This window comes from Lithobates pipiens, unplaced genomic scaffold (assembly GCF_037356315.1).
Source record: "Lithobates pipiens isolate NorthernLeopardFrog02 unplaced genomic scaffold, aLitPip1_a1.2 Scaffold_8, whole genome shotgun sequence".
Classification (NCBI taxonomy): Eukaryota; Metazoa; Chordata; class Amphibia; order Anura; family Ranidae; genus Lithobates; species Lithobates pipiens.
In genome coordinates, this window is record NW_027507903.1 from 284,758,431 (window position 1) to 284,779,126 (window position 20,696).

At 39.3% G+C, this 20,696-nt stretch overlaps 1 protein-coding gene across 1 annotated transcript in view; it reads right to left on the minus strand.

Annotated features, from left to right (window-relative positions):
* UTP20 (UTP20 small subunit processome component) overlaps positions 1 to 20,696 on the minus strand; it is a 134,727-nt gene that overhangs the window by 70,981 nt on the left and 43,050 nt on the right. Inside the window, exons 21-27 of the mRNA XM_077472259.1 lie at positions 18,794 to 19,040; positions 15,174 to 15,392; positions 12,538 to 12,628; positions 8,701 to 8,786; positions 7,773 to 7,898; positions 6,869 to 7,035; positions 4,989 to 5,197 (exon numbers count right to left, since the gene is read on the minus strand). Coding sequence (XP_077328385.1) covers positions 4,989 to 5,197; positions 6,869 to 7,035; positions 7,773 to 7,898; positions 8,701 to 8,786; positions 12,538 to 12,628; positions 15,174 to 15,392; positions 18,794 to 19,040 — 1,145 coding nt within the window. The remainder of the gene's footprint in view (positions 1 to 4,988; positions 5,198 to 6,868; positions 7,036 to 7,772; positions 7,899 to 8,700; positions 8,787 to 12,537; positions 12,629 to 15,173; positions 15,393 to 18,793; positions 19,041 to 20,696) is intronic.

The window sequence follows — 20,696 nt, forward strand, 5'->3', positions numbered from 1 at the left end:
CCCAACATGTCATGCTTCAAAATTGCGCCCGCTCATGGAATGGCGACAAACTTTTACCCTTTAAAATCTCCATAGGCGACGTTTAAAAAAAATTCTACAGGTTGCACGTTTTGAGTTACAGAGAAGGTCTAGGGCTAGAATTATTGCTCTTACTCTACCGATCGCAGCGATACCTCACATGTGTGGTTTGAACACCGCTTTCATATATGCGTATGCTTCTGCACGCAAGCTTGGCGGGACAGGGCGCATTTAAAAACTTTTTTTTTCTTCATTTTAACTTTTATTTTTATTTTTTTCACTGTTCTTTTAAAAAAAAATGTGTGTCATTTTTATTCCTATTACAAGGAATGTAAAAATCCCTTGTAATAGAAAAAAGCATGACAGGTCCTCTTATATATGAGATCTGGGGTCAGAGAGACCTCACATCTCATATTTACACTAAAATGCAATTTAAAAAAAAATCGTCATTTGAAAAAAATAAAACAAAATGTCCCTCTAAGAGCTATGGGTAATGACTTGGAGACAGGTGGGGGGCTGGGGGCTATCTTCCCCTCACTCGTCTCCATGTCAGGCCAGGGACAGGTCCAGATCGCCATCACAGACCTGGCTCCTAACTTTTTTAGCTGGCTCCTAGATTCCAAGCAAATTTGTCAACCCCTGCCCTAATGTAAGGACTAACTTTTTTCCAGGCTACTACCATCCCCCTGGATTGTTCCATCATCCCCCAGGGGGCAGTATCTCCCACTGGAAAATTCAGAGTGTATTTTATTTTTAAAAAATGGAGGAGAGCTGCACCAATGTTAAAAACATTAATAAAAACAATAATTAAAAGAAAGATAAAAATAATAGTCCATGTAATCCAGTTTTCCAGTGATACCACAGTGACTCCACACACAGAGAAATATGTGTCCGACCACCATACAAAAGGCCTGATTATCAAATGGCAAGCAAAAAGGGAGTTTAGTTGTACCCAACCACGGCCTTTCGCTTGTGGTGATGACCGCTGGACCCACACAGGATCCGGAACATGTAGCTGACAGCCCCCTAAGTGTCTCTCAGATTCGTAGCCGTACTTGAGGTCAACTCAGAATGGGCTCCTTGCTGCAGTGTTCCTCTGCCCCGATTCCATTCACATGTGCGATCTGGTGTGCTCATCTATCATCTATTTTATTTTTGTCTATATTGTTTAATACACTTTGATTCTTTAATTCCACAAACATCGCTACCTGTCAGAATTTTACAAAACATCTATGTTTGAATCTGATAACTCAACCTGATAGGCAATAGCTGGGCGTGGTGGTGTACAGAGCTTTTCTTTGTGCTTAAAATGCCAGTTCTTTTGTGTACATAAATATAAGGTTGTAGTAATTCCATTTGTTATGCAATGTTTGATGTAACGCCTCTATATACACTGTTCAGGTGTTATGTATAAAAATGATAATTTGTACCCTATGCTTTTTATCTTTATATTGGATTTTTTTTTACGATTATTTCATATATAATGTTGTCTACTTCATGCTAATCTTTTTGATAAAATTAAAACTTTAAAATTTTAAATACGAGTTACAATCTTGTGCCTTTAAAGTCCCATTTCAAGGGGGGAAACCATGTTTTTTCACTATAGAAATTCCAGCACAAGTTACAAGCTAAAGATTACCATTTTATTTGAAAATGGCACAATAGCAGCTGCAGCATTGCTCCCTACCAGCTATCAGCATATGCTTCTGGTCAAGTAGCTAAACCTTTGACTCCTCTACTGAGCCATGAATTTTAAAAGGCTTCACTGGTGTAAATCAGTTCTAGCACTAAAGTCACAAACACAAAGTTTAAAATCAGATACTTTAGTTTCTCATTGTCTGAAGGAGCACAGCCTTGGGATATGTGGAATTTGTGCTTTTGCTTTGTTTTTTTTCCAAACTGATCCTGCCGTAGCAGCCCCAATTCAGTAATGCCAGCATATTTCTAAAGTGATTCATTCACAGGTTCATAATCATTATCCAGAAAGAAGCCTGTGCGATTTAACTTTTTGAACTTTTTAACACCTTGGTGTTTAATGAAGCGATAAATTAACTCCACAATTGACACGCATATCTAAGAGTTACTGACTCTGAAAACCTGCTGTAAAAATAAGTTGAACAACTCAGCAAGTGGAAATTACATGCAGTACAATGTAAAATTGTTTATAATAAATGTTTGGAAAGTTTATGTCAACATGTAACAGGGTCTGAAGTTCACTAATTACTTAAAAAAACAAAACAAAAGAGAAAAAAAAAACACAAACTTATTACTGCTTTGCACCTTGGTGGGAGGAGCACCACATCTTTGGAGATACAAAGCCAAATAGGGATGAGATAAGCTTCTTTGCTCATTATATTGATGACCTCTTGTTTATGATACAATGTCTGCACCTAGGAATATTTTTAGACTATCTAAATAAGAATGACTACAACCTCATATTTCCTGGGGAAGATAGAACAGCAGTCACACATTAACTATTTAGATATAAAAATATGTGTCTCAATTGAGAAGTAGACAATACATGTACTAGTATGTAGGAAGCCAAAATTTCCAAGAAACTCTGCTCCATGCAGACAACTGCCATCTAGAAAATGTCATCAGAGCCATTCCTAGGTGCCAATTTAATAGGGGTCCTAACTGTTCCACCCTAGAGGAATTTGAACAAGAAGCAGAGCAGTTACAATGGAAAAGTTGTTCTTGCAATGCAGATACAGTCGTGAGGTTATTAACCACTTACTTACTGGGCACTTAAAGCCCCCTCTTGCCCAGACCAATTTTCAGCTTTTAGCACTGACACTCTTTGAACGGCTATTACTCGGTCATACAACACTGTACCCAAATTACATTTTTATAATTTTTCCCACAAATAGAGCTTTCTTTTGGTGATATTTAATCACCTCTGGGTTTTTTTTGTTTTTGTTTTTTTGTTAAAATAATGTAAAAAGACCGATTTTTTTTTTTTTTTTTTTTTTTTTTTAATACAAAACCGTTTTATATTTTATTATTACATATTTCAAACAGGTAATTTTTCTCCTTCGTTGATGTATGCTGATGTGCACCAAGAGGTGGCACTAAAGGGCACCAGCCACCTTAAAACAAAGCAATGTGCACCAGCCACCTTATACAAACAAAGCAGCTTTCCAAACATTCAGACCCCAAATCTCAAAAGGTGCAACAGCACTTTAGAACAATAGATCTGGCCTAGAGGGATTTCTACAGCTCCCTCTCTCACATATGTCTCATCCGTCTTCCAGGGGCAAAAAAAAGTCACTATGCTGCCCCTGGAAGGTGTCCCGTCAGACAACGTACATAAGGCAGAGCTCAGTGGTGACGTCAGGACGTTTGTAAAGCGGACGGCTGTGCAAAATGCTCTTTAATATTGTTTTGCTCATGAGTACCCATCAATTTTATTAATAGATTGATTTTAATTGTACTTCACTATGGGATTTCCTTGCTTCTTTCTGCCTGTGTGTTAATGCTGCTCAGGCAAATTTATGTGAAGCGATCCAGTGGCTGTGTGGGGCATGCCTGTTAAGTGTGACAGGCTTGAAGCACATCCAACTGTGAGAGAGGAGCGGGAGCCATCCATCAATACCAGCAGGATCTATCATTCTAAAATGCTGCAAGACATCTTGAGAAGTGGGGTCTAAATGTTTGATAAGCTTCTTTATTTGTATAAGGTGGCTGGTGCACTTTGGTGTGAAGAGTTTGTATTCATGGTGAACTGCCTGGGTTTGAATTTTTTTACTGGACTCTAGTTTGATAATGTATGCACGCTTTATGAATTTATGATCACGTGATAGCACAACACTATTTTTGGAAACAATTAATACTAAGAAACATTTGTAGATTGTCATCATGTTGGCTTAACCTCCTTTAAGGTTCAAAGGGGAAGAGGGGTGGGGAAGACCACGTATCTCTCTTGAGCAAGAGGGAAGTTTACTGGATTTTTAAGATTGATATTAGAACTGCCAAAGGCAATCCCTTCATCTACGTCCCATTTCCCCCCCCCCCCCCCCACACACACACAATGTATGCAATTGCGGACTCCCCCCCCCCCCCCCCCCCCACACACAATGTATGCAATTGCGGACTCAAACCCTTTAAAATATGTATACATGCTACTATTATCAAATCAGATCAGAAAGGTCCAACATTGCTAGCTTAATCTAACAGCTTTTCTCACAAATTTTGTAGATTACAGTTAGTCTTCAAATTTAAGTACAAAATGTTAGCTCTGGTAACCTGTACAAATGGCCTTTCTCAAAAATATAAATGTAGCCTTGTATGAGTCAACTATTAACAAAAGGTAATTTCTAGACCTATTTTGAAAATGCATATTTAAATGGGCCAGCAATGCCTGTCCAGTTCAAATCGTGCGTTCTGATATTTTTTGGATTGGATGGAAAATTTTATCACGCTATAACCACATTGGCATGTACTGTATATGTAGCTATAGTGTTTTGAAGAACCAGATTGTACCGATTTTGTCATATGCATGCACAGCCAAACCAGCTAAAGATGTAGCATGTTCAGACTAAAACCAAGCGGTGTTGTGTACTTCTCTTATTCAAGATTAAGGATGAGCCTAAGCTAAGTTCACACAACCCACGTGTAGAGCCCCCCAGGAAGTTGGCACTGCGCTGATCACAGGCAGTGAGACATTGTCCCAATGCGTGGCTGCAGAGATCAGAAAATGTCTCACTGCCTGTGATTAGCGCAGCGCCGACTACCTGGCGGGGTCTGCACCTGGGGTGTGCGAACACGCTGGAGCTCATCCTTATTCAAGGATCTATTCCACAGTCCCCCTCAACTATTTCTTAATGCTAATACAGGTCAATCAGATTTACCTCTTTTTCCTGTATTTTGACTTCATACTTCAACAATATTTTTTATACTAACATTCTTTACAGGTTTGATAGCATTATTGATTGAAATAACAGAAAATCCAGTAACTATCAGCAGATTACCTTTTCTTTCTGTTCTAAAATCTGTGACACGGTGGCAGTCATGCAGAGTAAAATCTGGAGCATCTCAGGTAAGTAGGGGCTGATCAGATTACCAAGATTTTTCAGAACCACTTCCAAACTGTTAAGCAAGGCATGCTGGCGCCCAAGGGGCAGGACTTTTGAAAGGTCTACTTGTTCCACAGCCTGTTGCACTGCAGCATAGCAACCACCTGTTAAATTAATGGCAATTAGACACTGGAATTGTACTGTATGACACAACAAATAGTGACAAAATCCTATGAAGTTTATAGTTGTTAACCACCTATTGTTTGTAGGTTTGCCAGATAAGTAAGCAGCCAAATTGTATTAAAATTCAGCCATTTATAGAAACTGATTGCAGCTGAATAGCTAGCTTAAAGCAAAACTCTAGGGTAAACAATTAAAAATCTAAAATATAAGAAACGTGTATTCTTACTTTAATCTTGATGTGTTTTGTGTATTTTCTTTCAGATCTGGCAAGTAATCCAGTGTGAAATTTTGCTTCCTGTATTAAAGCAGAACTATAGGCAAAACTTTTTTTTTTTCATTTTGAATAGAGTAAGGGTCCTCCTGACCAGTTTATTTTTAGCCACCTGTGTTCCATTGGGGAGATTTTCCTTCAAAATCCTGTCCCGTAGTCAAAACAGGAAATGAGAGAAAATTCCTGCAAATAAAAGGGAATCCCATGTCACCAGAACTAGTGTCCCCATTGGAAGATTTCCCTTCTACTACTTTCTGGGGACAGTTCAAAATGTGAGATTTTCTTTTATTTTCACTTTCAAGGATAATGGTAAACAGGACAAATAGGGAGGGGTAATCTCACCAATGGAGGCATAGAAAGCAATACAAATGGGGACACGTTTCTTCACCCTGTGCAAAACAAAAAAAAAAAAAAAAAGGTATTGCCTTTAGTTGTACTTTAAGACTAGCTACTGCTGCACTCTCATCTTGTGCAGGGTGAATGGTTGTTTCCACTCCTTCCTGTAGTTTTTAGCAAGCAGCCTGTAGTGAGTGGACGGATCTTTTACAAGGTAATAACTGGGTTAGCAAGGGCATTTAGTTCACATAAAGTGGATCATTTTTATTCATGGGTATTAAGGAATATATTTAAAGCGGTTGTATACCCCCCAAAAATGTTTTTTTCTACACCTGTAAGGCAAAAGGCATAATGAGCTAGTATGCACTGCATACTGGCTCATTATGAAATACTTACCTTAGAACGAGGCGTCGGTAACTCACCTGGTCCACGCCGAGGTAGCTGACATGTTGCCTCGGCATGTCTTCGGGGTATCACGGCTCCAACGCTGTGAGTGGCTGGAGCCATGATGTCTTCACTCCCGTGCATGCGTGCGGGAGACTTCTTTCCGGCAAAATCCGGCATCTGCCAGGCTTTCAGCCAAGAATCTCCTGTGTGCATGTGCCGCTGAAGTCAGCGGCTCATTGCGAGGGAAATATCTCCTAAACCATACAGGTTTAGGAGATTTTATTTTTACCTAGAGGTAAGCCTTATTATAGGCTTACCTGTAGGGTAAAGTTATAAAATTAACTATATAACCGCTTTAAAATAATGTTTTATTTCCAGAGTTCAGCTTTAATACATCTATACCTATAAACATTTGAAATGTCATCTTGCTGGCTGACTTTCTTTCTTCTATCGCAAACATAAAGGCATAAGCACTAAAATTATCCTCACGGTTGTGTTTAAAATCTATTGTATGTGTTGATTTGATTAAAATTATCTTGAATAAAGTTTTTTGAAGGAGAGACTGCAGTTTGGCCTCTAATGAACAACTAAGTGGTTTCCTTTCCCAACTGTGTGTTAATATAAGCACTAAAAGAGTATTAATTACAGACTGACATACCATCCTTCAGATGCTTCACTGGCTCATACAGAAGATCTAGGAACATTCGGATCTCATCAGGCAGCGAGCCTGCTAGGAATCGAAGAACTATAGACATACGGGTTCCTGCAGCTGACCTGCCTTGTGTTTTACTGCCAGTTTTGCTTCTCATACGGCCATACAATATTCTTAAAAAAATGGAAACAAAAACATTTACAGTTACAACACAATCTTCCAGTCCCAATGGCGCTTATACAATAATTAAGATTTTGGATACAGCTAAAAGCATTTAAGTCTTTACCTAAAGTGGTTGCAAACCCCATTCATGAAATATGACCACATATATCTGTAGTCTTTACTTATCTCTCTCCAAAGCTCTAAGTGCCGTGTCTTTCTGCTGTTCTGTTCCTCTGTTATCAGCAGACACACTTCTGACAAGTTCTCAGACACAGAAGATAAACAGCAGCTGAACATTTTTGTCGGAGGAGGTAGCTTATAGGTAGAACAGCAGAGAGCTTGTCTCTTCAAAGTACAGCTCTGCATGTTCCTTTGTTCCTCTGCCTATGTGGAGTGGGGATGCGTGTCTTTCCTCTAATCAGCTCATACACAGTGTAAACCCAGACTCCACACCCACCCATACGTACTGTTTAAAGAGGAAACAAGATTTGTAACAGATCTGCACTTTCTAAAGAGTGTAGAGACAAGAAGAAACCAGATATACATGTAAAATTTATGTAGGGAGATTTGATTCATCTCAGTGTTTCATGTGAGGCTGTTTACTTCACTGGGTATAAGAGAGGGGTTACAACCACGTTAACAAAGGATACAAATATTCCTGATTATTCAAAACAGGTTAGCATTATCCAGGTGAGTAAATGGCTACTATTTGTCAAAAGTATGAGATCTTCATGGAATTAATACATACCTCATAAGCACAGGCATTAGATCAGTTCTGTGGAATGGCTTTACAATTGCATTCTCCTCTGAAATACTGAAATTTACAATTTCCTCCTTAAAGCTTTTGTCTTCCAGAAGCCGTTGTAAATTTTCCCTACAAATTGTTGAAAAACAAACAAAACAATATAGTATGGTTATTTTTAACATCCTTAAGGTGTATCTAAAGCCACTATTTTAAGTTTTGGACATAGTGGTGTTGGGTTAAAATCCCTGTCAGGTATCTATTGTCTGTCTGTCTGTCCGCAGGGTAGAATGAATCACTGTGTTCTGGGGACCATTTGATAAAAAGTATGGGTAATTCCAAAATATTGAGTTTTGCCATAACTGGAACAGAATGTAGACCTTTCAGTTGGGACATCTGTTCCCCATAATGTGTCTAAGAGAGAATTTCCCCTTACTTTGGAGAGATATCCCCACAATTCCTACTATGTCTAGAGTAGAAGAGGTGAAGCTTCCCAATGGGACACAGATGAATGATAAAACAAAAAAGGTTTTAACGATTCCCTACTTCAACTTTTACTTGATACTTTAAAGTGCAAATACAATCCCTTCACATGCAAGGTCAGCCAAGCTTTCAATGGAAAGAGGTGATCAGATCTTCACTTTTGGATCTATGGCAATCTTAACTGATCTTTAAAGGGACAAGAATATTGATTCTGGCTCTCATGCTGATCCATTGGCTGCAAAAATATCTGAGGCACACTGCAGACTGGGAGTCCTAACTTCATTCTGAATTAGTCTAGCAAAAAATATCAATGCCCAAGATGGACAACTAGTATTCTTAGGAGGTTAGCCAAGGCAGCCACTACATGTATCTCAATATAGATTTCTTTAAAGCAACAGAGACAATTTGTTGAAATTAATGTATTATATAACTCATAAAAAAAGTTACTTACTTATAGGGAAGTATATGAGGGTGTTTGTAGCTCAGTATACAATCCAACGCAACTTTCTGTACATTCTGATCTTGATGACACAATAACTGAAAGCGAGAAAGACAATATTCAGGCTAAAATTACATATGCATTTCCTACATTATATCTGGATAAACTAATTTCAAATGTAAAACATGTTACTTACTGTAGTTCTAAATATAGGAAGTCACCAATTTATGATGTATTTACTCTCACTGACCATATCAAATGTGCATACAGAAACAACCTTATTAATACAATAATAAAGTAACAGCATTTGCCACAATGCTCTATAAAATGCCATCCATTGAATACAATGCCAATGACGATACAAGATTTGTAATTTGTCTGTCTATTGGGTCTTGCTATAGACCAGGGATATGCAATTAGCGGACCTCCAGCTGTTGCAGAACTACAAGTCCCATGAGGCATAGCAAGACTCTGACAGCCACAAGCACGACACCCAGAGGCAGAGGCATGATGGGACTTGTAGTTTTGCAACAGCTGGAGGTCCGCTGATTGCATATCCCTGCTATAGACCATGCAACCTAGAAATGCAAACTTTTTACTTCCTTTAAATTTGCAGAAAGGTTTAAAATATATATGAATAAAAACACTATTACACTACAGTGGGATCTCCTTTTAAATGAATGCATTTTTTACATTTTTCCTGGCTTACATGTATTTAGCATTAATTTTTCTCAACCCTCTTGTTTTTTAACTGATTTATATTATAATTAAATCTATTTTACCAGGTTAACCTATGCTACATAAACAACTGTAGAAGCGTGATGTACTTGGCATCTCGCTTTAAATGAATGCATTTTTACATTTTTCATGGCTTACATGCAGTATATAGCAATATTTTTTTCTTAACCCTCTTGTTTTTTATTAACTTATTTATATTTGTATTAAAAGTATTTTACCAGGTTAACCTATGCTAAATAAATAACTGTAGAAGTGTAATATATGTAACAAGGTACAACAAAGACAGACATTCCAAAAAGTCATTAAACTAGAAAACAGCAGGGCCAGAAAATTGTGCAGATGTCATTAGGTTTATAGGGCAGTTTAGTTACAAGACAAACAGTAGTATGGATTATAAAGTTATACAACCTAAACTATTGCAGAAATACATATACATTAACTCAGCCTTTCCTAAACCAATCTTCAGAGTATGTTAAAAGGCAATGTTTTTCAATTCTTCACAACAGATAAAAAATTCAGGTAAAAAGTTTGCTTATTTTAAGATGTGGCTAATTAACTCAACAACAAGCTATAACCTTGTCAGGCTCTCCTGAGGTCCAGCACTAAGAAAGACTAGGTTAATTTAGAAGTGTGACAAAACTATGTTTGATATGGATATTATATTAAGAGAGTTAATATCCATTTTTAATGAGCGCACAAAAGAGACTTGTTTATAGCAATGTCTAAACTGATATTGACTTATTTCACCTGAAAGGGCATGTGTTTATCTCCATGTATATGTACATGTTCACACAATTGCAAGTGTTTAAGCTGGCACCAGTTAAGAAGTATACAGTCAATAATAAAATGGTATATGTATTTTTTAAATGTAACTTGTGCACATGAATTTGACTTCAATTTGTTTCTTTTGCAATCCTATGTGCAGCAGCAACCAGGCCAAAAGGGATGAGGAACAAGCTGACAGGAAGAGAGAGCAAAGTTAACAAAAGAATTAACCTTATCATTTTGGACAGTGAAGGAGCAACTGCAATAAAGAAAGGCATGGAAGTGCCATCACTGTATTCCATAAGAGCAGTGTCTGCTGGCTGTGTGTTTGGCGGGGCTGTGTAAATGTCAGGGCTGAATGGACAATAATGCAAATCCCCCGACGTGTAAAATTGCTCCGTTATACATTATTCATCTGTGTATTTAAAATTTTTCCTGGAGTTCAGCTTTAATGCGGAGTTCCACCCAGAAGTGTAAATTCTGCTTTAAGCACTCCTCTCCCCCTAACATGCCACATTTGGCATGTCATTTTGTTTTTTTTTGGGGGGGGGGGGGGGGGGTACACTTTTTTTCGTGGGACTTTCAGTCCCACATCCTGCTTCCTATCTTCAGCCGTCCTAAGCGACGCCTCCTCTGGCTCTAGGTGGTCCCTCCCTGCCAGCAATCTTCTGGGACACAACTCAGGTCCCAGAAGATCGGCTGGCCAATAGGAGAGTGCAGTGCGACTTGTGCATGCGCAGTGCACGACAGGCCCTGAAGCCATAAGCTGTCACAGCCAGGTGCCCACAGTTACCATGATGGCACAGAGGAGAGGAGGGGGTGAGGAGCTAGCCTCCAGGCAGCCACATCGCTAGACCATGGGGCAGGCGAACGTCGGTTTATTAAAAGTCAGCAGCTATGCTTTTTGTAGCGACCGACTTTTAATAAAACTAAAAAATGGGTGGAACTCTGCTTTAAAGTGGAAGGAAAGGCTTGTATTAAAAGCACCATATTTGTACATTTTTTGTTTGCATTCCCTTGCTGTCATGCAACCAGAATGCTACTTGGGCACAGGGATGTAACTTTTGGAAGTTATGTACTTCCTCCTCTAGCCAGGTGGGTTGGAGGAGTTGCACTGCATTCCAGTCAGATCCAAAACATATGACGTCCTCAAGTAACCCCCTCAACAATAATCGCTGTGTTTTACCAGCAGGGCTGGCTCCCTGGGAGAACCGAATAGCTCTGCGGGAGGGATTTCCCATCAATACTGACTTTTATATTATGCATTGTTGAAATTGCTGAATGTCTGATTAGAAAAAGCAGTCTAATCTAGACAGTCGGCAATCCCCCCTCTCTTTCATAGACAACGGTGTGCCTGCTTACAGGGACTTCCTGGTACTGAAGCTGGAAAAATCCCCTTTTTGGGAAAACCAGGAACAGCAAACCAGACAACAGACTTCTTAGGAAAAGAGACTTATTTTACATTGGCGTGTCACTCAGCCCGACTCGTGCCGGAGCCAAATGTGTCGCCCAAGAGCTTTTTCAGTGTGTACATATTAGCAAATATGTCACAAGCTATATTTCCTCTTACAGAAATTAACTCTTAAAAACACCAACACCTTTTTGCAAAAACACCTCTTTGCCCTTCAGAGCTTCCTTGCGGTTTTCCTAATTTGCATATCTACGTGCTTTACACATCGGCTAACAGCTGCATATAGTGCGATACATCCGGTCTTCAAAGAGCAAAAGGAAGGGGCGAGTTATAGAAGCAGGTGTTGTTTTTGGCAGACATCTCAAGTCTCCCGCATTTGACTGCGGGCTCCGGGACACCTGCGAGCACCAGGCAATCTCCCGGCCGAGCCTGTCACTCAGGGGACCGCTGTCAGCTGCTAGGCGCTTTGGAACTTTTTTCGTTTTAAAAGGAACAGCTGAGAGAGAAGTGGCGAACAGGAGGAGGGGCTGGCTGAGGAAATGTCTAGCGGGGGGGGGGGGGGGGGGGGGGAGCTGGAGGAGCAAGTGGCTATATCATGTAGCAGAGTGTAACCCTCCCCGTCTCCAGCCCGCCACATCTGATTGTACAGGGGTGCTGAATGGGGTGCCGGGAAGGAGACAGGCAGTACCTTAAGCCCGAGGACATAGCAGAAGGTATGACCACAGCAAAATGAATCCTCCAGCACTGAGCACAAATCTCTGGCTAAATGGAAACAAGATTGTGGGGAGTGCTGCACAGGTACATGCAATGCTGGCCAGCCAGTGTCTTCCAGAAATGTATGCCTGCATGTCTGCAAGGTTACTGATCAGCCTCCCCCTCACTCTGAACAACAACAAATCCATATGTTTTCAATTAGAACTTGCCAAACTGATTACCTGAGTATAGAGGTCATGTAACTTGGGCTCCAAGAACAAAGCACGTGGATTGGAAAACTTTGAAAACACTTTTAGGTGTTCAATGAGCTGTCTGTAAATAAAAAGTCAGTTTGTAAATATATAAACAGAATTTGGCTAAAAGTTAGTTTACATGATCCGCCACTTTTAGGATTGTTTTTTATATTGCACCGAACTTACATTTTTTACTTTTTGACTAAGAAAATCAATATCAGTATGTGTAAATCCCTATGATGTGGGTTCATAAGATTCATGTATGTGTGTGACACAGCACTAGCACAGATAAGCTACAAGAGTATGGCTGCCTTAGTTTTTACATTTGCAGTAATCAAGTTATGGCCACCAGTAATGTGGGCTGGTAAACAGACTGATGCATTTAGCAAATTATAAATGTCTGTATGTATACTTTATACTGATTAAGATATCTTAAGTAAAGACCCAAAGATAAAGAAGGGGAGACAGGAATATGCTTGAAATCAGACATGTCAAAAAGGTACAGGAAGCAGTGGACTGACCTAAGTAGAATCGTATATATACTCGAGTATAAACAGATTTTTTCAGCACATTTGATTGTGCTGAAAACACCCCCCTCGGCTTATACTCGAGTCACTCTGCCCATCTGCAGCCTCATGCGCCTGATCTCCAGGTACTGTGACATGCAGTCTAGTCGGCGGCTGGGAAGCATAACAAAGCCCCGCCTTCTCCTCATCCTGATAGGCGGAACACTGACTCACTGCTGGGAATCTGAATCAGTACATCATGAACGAGGACAAGGAGGAGGCGGGGGCTTTGTTACACTGCACGGCTGCCGACTAGACTGCATGTCACAGCACCTGTGTTCTGTAGATCGGAGATCAGGTACAAGAGGCTGCAGGTGGCCACAGTGGGGGCATGCATGCAGGTGGCCACAGTGGGGGCATTCATGCAGGTGGCCACAGTGGGGGCATGCATGCAGGTGGCCACAGTGGGGGCATGCATGCAGGTGGCCACAGTGGGGGCATGCAGGTGGCCACAGTGGGGGCATGCAGATGGGCATTTTTGACCCTCTTTTCCACTTACAGTAGCTGCTGCATTTCCCACCCTAGGCTTATACTTGAGTCAATAAGTTTTTCCCAGTTTTTTGTGGTAAAATTAGATGCCTCGGCTTATATTCGGGTCAGCTTATAATCGAGTATATACGGTAATTGATTTCTATTGAGGGCTGCACCTTCTTAAATTCAGAGAAAAATAACACTTTCAAAATGAATATAGTGATAAGTGTAATTTACAATGTCTATCCTCGAGAAAGAGGATTAGGGAAGCATTTAGTTTTGAGGAAATAAAGACTCCATAGCTTGGAGCCATATTAACTATGAACTGGCTGAGGGCCACAAGAAAGGAATGAGAAGGTGGGATGTGGCCCAAAAAAGGTGTTATGTACCTGCTCTAAATAAAAAGACTGATATTCTGAATGTGAAAATGGTCAAAAGGCAGTAAGGGTCCTTTCACACGGGGCGGATCAGTTCTGATCCGCCCCGTGGATATCCGTTTGCTCAGTGGGGATCACTCCGCCGATCCCCGCTGAGCAGGGAGATGACAGGTCTGTCTCTGCACACTGCGCAGGGACGGACCTGTCACAGTGCCGCTCTCCCCTATGGGAGATCGGATGACGACGGACCGCAGTGCCCGTCGTCACCCGATCCGATCCGCAGACGGATGGAAAAATAGCTTTTTCCTCCGTCACACTTTTTCGGATCGGAGCGGGTCGGATGTCAGCGGACATGTCACCGCTGACATCCGACGCTCCATAGAGCTCTATGGAGCACCCGTTCAGGTCCACCTGAAAAACTGACAGGGGGGCCTGAACGGGACGTCAGTGTGAAAGGGGCCTAAAGGATAATGGAACGCTACTCTGACAGAACCTTATGCATAAAGATTTCACAGCAAATAAAAAAAGTGTCTATATAGACAGTAATAATAATGCAAGTAATATTTTATCTTCAACTAGACAAATCTGTCCTTTTAAAGCTAATTTTAAATCGATTAGTCCTTGAGTTTGCATTCTTGCAAACATAAAAAGGGAATAAAATATGGTGTTTCTTTCTTTAACAAATTTCCAGTCAAGTATGCATTTCAAAAAGTTTCACCTGATATCCAACTTACAGCAGAGCTAGCAAAAGGGATATAAAGGAATATTTAAAACGGCTTATAATAAAAAATGGCAATAGTTTCTAAAACTATCATACTCAATTAGAAAAATTGACCGCGTAGAGGTCTGTAAGCTAAATATGAAAACACAGTTACACAATAAATGACAGGCCAAATTTTTATTATACTTTCAATTCTATTTTAAAAGGGGGAAACTTGTGAATATAGAATATAAAATGCAGGGGCACTGGTGAGCGCTCTCATAGTTCGACACTTCCTAGAGCTTTCAAACAGAAAGCCTGTACTGAAGCTCCTGAGAAATAAAAATAATAAATGCACATTTTCTTTTTACCTGGAAAAACATAAGCGTTTGTTATTTTTTGTAAAATCTGAACTTTGCCTTTAAAGATGTCAGTAAAACATTTTTCTACAAACATAATTTATTTTCCTTTATTACAAAGCCTTCACATATTTGGCTTATTCAGACTCACTTTGAGGCAGCTCTTCTTGTTTTTTTTGTTTGCAACCCTGTATTGCTGGGTTCGTCAGACTCTGCATTGTCTTCCTCTTCCATAACTGTATCCTCATCTAGCGTGGCATTTTCTTCAGCTCCACTTTTTGCCTCAACTCCGCTCTTTGCATTGTCTATACCCTTTTTGCGAAGATCCTGGGAAGGAGCTACTAGAAAGTCTGCTGGGTAATATTCATTGCTGAAAAGGAGCATTGTAACACACAGTGTTTACATATCATATGAAAATGACTGCAAGACTCCTGGCTATAATTTACCTTTTTGCAATCAATATACAAAGCTGTCTTTGTATCTGACACATACAAAGAAAACTAGCTATATTTCCTTAAAAACGAAATGACATTAAGATATCAGTGCACCCATTACCCCACAGCCAATTAAGAAGGTGGGAATAATGAATAGAGCTTGAGAGCTCAAGTAACAACAGTCTAAAAGTAAACAAAAGCAGCAGATAACATAAAAGAGACATCAACTAGCCTACAAAAAAAAAATCAACAAAAGTGTCATGTATAAATTGTAATGTGCCAAATTAACTGATCTGAAGACAAGATGTTTACATTTCTATTTGCTAAAAATCTTTTTTTTTTCAAATCAGACTTTTGTGCAAATAAAGTTAAACTTATTTTCTTCAGATGATTTACATTTAGCGTTCCTACACTTCAAATCACAGAGAGCCACAAAGATCCTCAAACAGTAAGCACAGACCTTCCTCCAAAGCAGCCAAACCCAACTCAAACCTTGTAAAGGTCATTCCTGTAACCACTACTATATACAACAAAACAAATAAAGGCATTTCATTGCACTCAATTACTTTTGTCACTATATATTTGTATGGCAATGTCAAGACTTACAATGCAAGAGTTCGACCATGAATCATAAAAATTCATATGGAGATAGTTATATGTGATTACATATCTCTATTTTACAACTGAACGAGGTCTGCAAAGGAGCTTTTAACTGCTTGTTGTGTAACATTCTGATTTCCAAGAAAGTTCTTTTTATAATATCTATTACTTAGTCTTCCTTGGCAGCCATTCTAACCAATGACTAGAGAAAGTAGTCAATGGTTTATCACAACCTAATTCCTAGCAGTGTGGTGGCAACGGCACTTCTACCCAACCCCTGTAATGATGATAAGTTTTAAATCAAAGGTTTAGGTATGGATATATTTGCATCTTGGACCAGTGTAAGCATGCATGTGCCATATCTGGCCAATCACTGTGAAAGCTTGAACTCACTGTAGTAGGCACTGCTACTAAAGTGATTGCTGCTAGCTTCCAGAGTCCGCATGGCACAGATACCATACAGAGAACACTGTGCATTTTCTCAATGAAGGCAAAGGAGTCTCTCATTGGATAAAATGGAGCCTGTGATGTCATCACCCACCTCATCCAATCAGAGAATGCTCTACATTAATTGAGAAAATGCAAAGTGTTCTGTAAGTGGCGCCCATGCTGAGGGAGATACCCACTGTTTTCATAATGTAGCAGGGCAGCCATTTGGCTGGAGTTAGTTGTTTTTTTTTTTTTTTAGCCGTTAGCAGTTAGCGGCAATAATTGTAGTAGCAATGCATAGTTACATAGTTAGTCAGGTTGAAAAAAAGACACAAGTCCATCCAATTCAACCTTAAAAACAATAAATAAAAAAATAAAAAATATCGTACAATCCAATATACCCAATTTTATGCCCACAGTTGATCCAGAGGAAGGCAAAAAAAAAACCCCCCAGGAGAGCATGCTCCAATTTGCTACAGCAGGGGAAAAAATTCCTTCCTAACCCCCCCCCCCCCCCAAGAGGCAATTGGATTCTCCCTGGATCAACTTTAAAATGCCTACTAGAGCGCCAGCTTCCATGGGGAACCCACAGGTAGGGCATATGCATTCTTAAATTGGTCCAAGTGAGTTTGAAACTGGTGGTTGTAGTTGACAGTTAATACAATCTCACAATTTTTTGGTAACAATTTTAAGTGAAGTAAATTGCAGCATCTAATCAGACTATAGGACATTGGAGTCCAGATACAAGATGAATGGTTGCTACTAGTGATTGAACTTAATACAGCCTTATTGAACAAAGATTTTTGATGGATATCAGAGGACTTCTGGGTGCTCAAGAACTAGGTTCATGAACATGCTTTTAATGGCATCATGCATTTTTTTTTCAGCCAATGCCCATGGCACTGTGGCATTTAGCTTCGTATTGTAGATTAGCATGCAGGGGCATTAAAATGCCCCATGCATTTAGAGAGGAGCTTGCTGGCATAATTGTGATTACAGTTGGCAGAATAAATATTCTATCCAACAGAATGTGTTTATGCACATATGCTTATAAACAGGCAGCACTTGTCAAAACATGCATGTTTAAAGCTGGATTTTTCTGAAATAACCAGCATAGCTAGGAATATTTTAATACACCTGTGTGCATGAAGCCATAGGCAAACTGCTATCACCTTCTCACATATTTAAAAGTATCATACAACCCCATTGTGTTGCTGCCCTTTCTACTTGACAAGAAACATATAAATGGTGTGCAGTGGTCCACTATAAATACACAAACTACAAAATATAATAAAATTTGATCCAAAATATTTTGGTACAGTCTCAAAATATTAATGCCAAAACAATTCTTGACGTGACTTAAAAGGGGCGTTCTGGCCGTTTTTTTTTTTTTCTAAAAGTCATAAGGACACTTACCTGTCCATTCTGGTAAGTAAAAAAAATTATATATATATTGATTTTTCCCCCAAAAAATTTTTTTTATATTTTTTTAAGAATATTAATGTATTTATTTATTTATTTATTTATTTTTTTAGGGTGGCCCTCCACTTTAAGAATCCTCCAGTGGTGTAGTGTATCTAACCGCTCACCAGAAACAAGTGAAATTGCAGCATTAAATTGTCATTGCACTCCACCCGGTATAGTGAAAATAACCTTAACAGCCGTGCGCCTCCACCATGTAAACACTCACCAGTAGCCAGACAAAAGTATGCCTTGAACTGCTCATATGGAGCAAAGTGGTATCCCAGCTTTGTTTAGCGATTAGATGGAGGAATCCAAAAAGGCCATAAGCTGTGTAAAAAAAGCTCACCATCAGGAGCCCATCTGGTACTAATAGAGTGTAGTATTTTATCATATAGCTAAAAGCAGATACAAATGCTGCAGCAAAAAAAAAAACATATTGGCCAAACTCACAGTAATGTCGGCTGCTCCCAGAATGAGGACATCAGCGCATATGCCCCTACTGACGCATTTTGTGTACATGCACGTTCTCAAGGGATCTGCGTATCGCTGACATCAACCAACAACCCCCTTAAATTACCATAGTGCTGGAAACAAGACAAATTAACAACGGAAACGTACACGCTGCAATTTTCCACCCTTTCTACTTGTTCTCTTGCTGATTAACCATCCCAACCATGAATGGATAAATCAATACGTATGATTTCTTCACAATATTTTTGGTAAATGAATACTGTTCCCTTTGAGAGATATCAAAATCAGAATATTTGCAGAAATGCAGAATACAGCTACTGTCACTAAGTGTGAGGTAGTGATACATGGCTCTTTTTATAGCATACAGTCTTACCTTATGAACCTGAGCAGGAGAGGGGAAAGTTCCCTGGACCTCGGCTCCACCCGGTCTGGAAACAGTGACATTGCTTTCCAAAGCAGGAAACGAAAATTGGTGTAATCAGTCCTGTCATTTATATTGGTTTTGCTTTTCAGCATATCAACATATAAGATTCCGACGTCTCCAGCATTAGAAACATCAATTCCGTGGTTCTGACTGTTTGTTGATTCCTCATTTAGCTGCTCATCCTTAAGTTCCTTCTCTATAAAAAGAAAGGGAACATGTCTCCAAAGAACATTTATGACCACAGCTCTGAAAAATGATTTCCATGTTAGCACTCAAGCAAAATTAAACCCAGAAATCAAAATGTAATATATTGCCACTTACCAATGCCTATATGCGGTGGCTACATTATTTTTAAAAAATGTTTAGGGCTTTTTTTTTTCACCTGGTAATCCAGCCAGTTACACATCACAGGTCTTAGGGTGGGCTCCACTATATGATGGAGAAACAGAGCTACCTTGGACAGCAGCATTGTCAATTTGGGGAGAGGATAGTGTTAGATGCACTAGCAGATTTAGTAGGACTTGACTAATAAATTAAAGTCGAACTCCAGCCAACACTTTGAGTGTTGGCTGGACATTAAAAAAAATAAAATAAAAAAAAAACCTGACCATTTTAAGCACAGCTTGGTCTGTCAAAGAAAGTTAAAAAATAACAGACTTACTTGCGAGAGGAAGGGATTAGAGGCTAAAAAAAGATACTAATGCAATCACCATATCTAAGAATTGGTAGGCTGCAATATAATAAATTAAATTTTTTGATGGTTTGACTAATGACACTAACCAATAGTGCCCATTTATGAAAGACTGAGCAAAGGAAAAGGGCAATCAGGTGTAGTAATCATTTCTAAAGCACTGGGAAACCACTCCGCTTTGCTCCTTTTTCTCATCGATTTATACAGTTGTGCTCATAAGTTTACATACCCTGGCAGAAATTATGATTTGTTGGCCATTTTTCAGAGACTATGAATGATAAAAAAAACTTGTCTTTCACTCATGGTTAGTAATTGGCTGAAGCCATTTATTATCGGTCAACTGCGTTTACTCTTTTTAAATCATAATGGCAACAGAAACTACCCAAATGACCCATACCCCAGTTCTTAATACTGTATATTGCCCCCTTTAACATCAATGACAGCTTGAAGTCTCTTGTGGTATTTGTGGATAAGGCTCTTTATCTTCTCAGATGGCACAGGTGCCCATTCCTCTTGGCAAAAAGCCTCCAGGCTATCTTGCATGTACTGCACGTTTGAGATCTCCGCAGAGTGGCTCAATGATATTGAGGTCAGGAGATGGAGATGGCCACTCCAGAACCTTCACTTTATTCTGCTGTAGCCACAGTTGATTGATAATAAATGGCTTCAGCCAAACACTAACCATGAGTGAAAGAAAAGTTTTTGTTTTATCATTCATATTCTCTGAAAAATGGCCAAGAAATCAAATTCTGCCAGGGTATGTAAACTTATGAGCACAACTGTAGATAAGCCAAGGAGTGAAGCAAGATCAGTTAGGGGTGCGCCTACTATCAAGCTCAATGTCATAGAATGTACAGAGTATACAAAAATGAATAGAGTTCTGCTTGTACTAATAGTATCTGGTGAAGCATTTAGCAGTTTAGTTTATACATGAAATGAACCCATAGATTCAAATAAAAAGAAACAAAAAAAAAAAAAGTAATCATATATTGCGTTCGGTGTTTATTTTGTTTGGTGCAGTAAAGGTATCAGTTGAAAGATACCCAATTACAGAGTTAAGCCTAGTAAACAGCACTATTTTTTTTTTTGTTTTTAACAAAAAAAAACCCTGACAGCTCGGGTCAGAACCACTGTACTAACAATGATATTATGTTATTATTG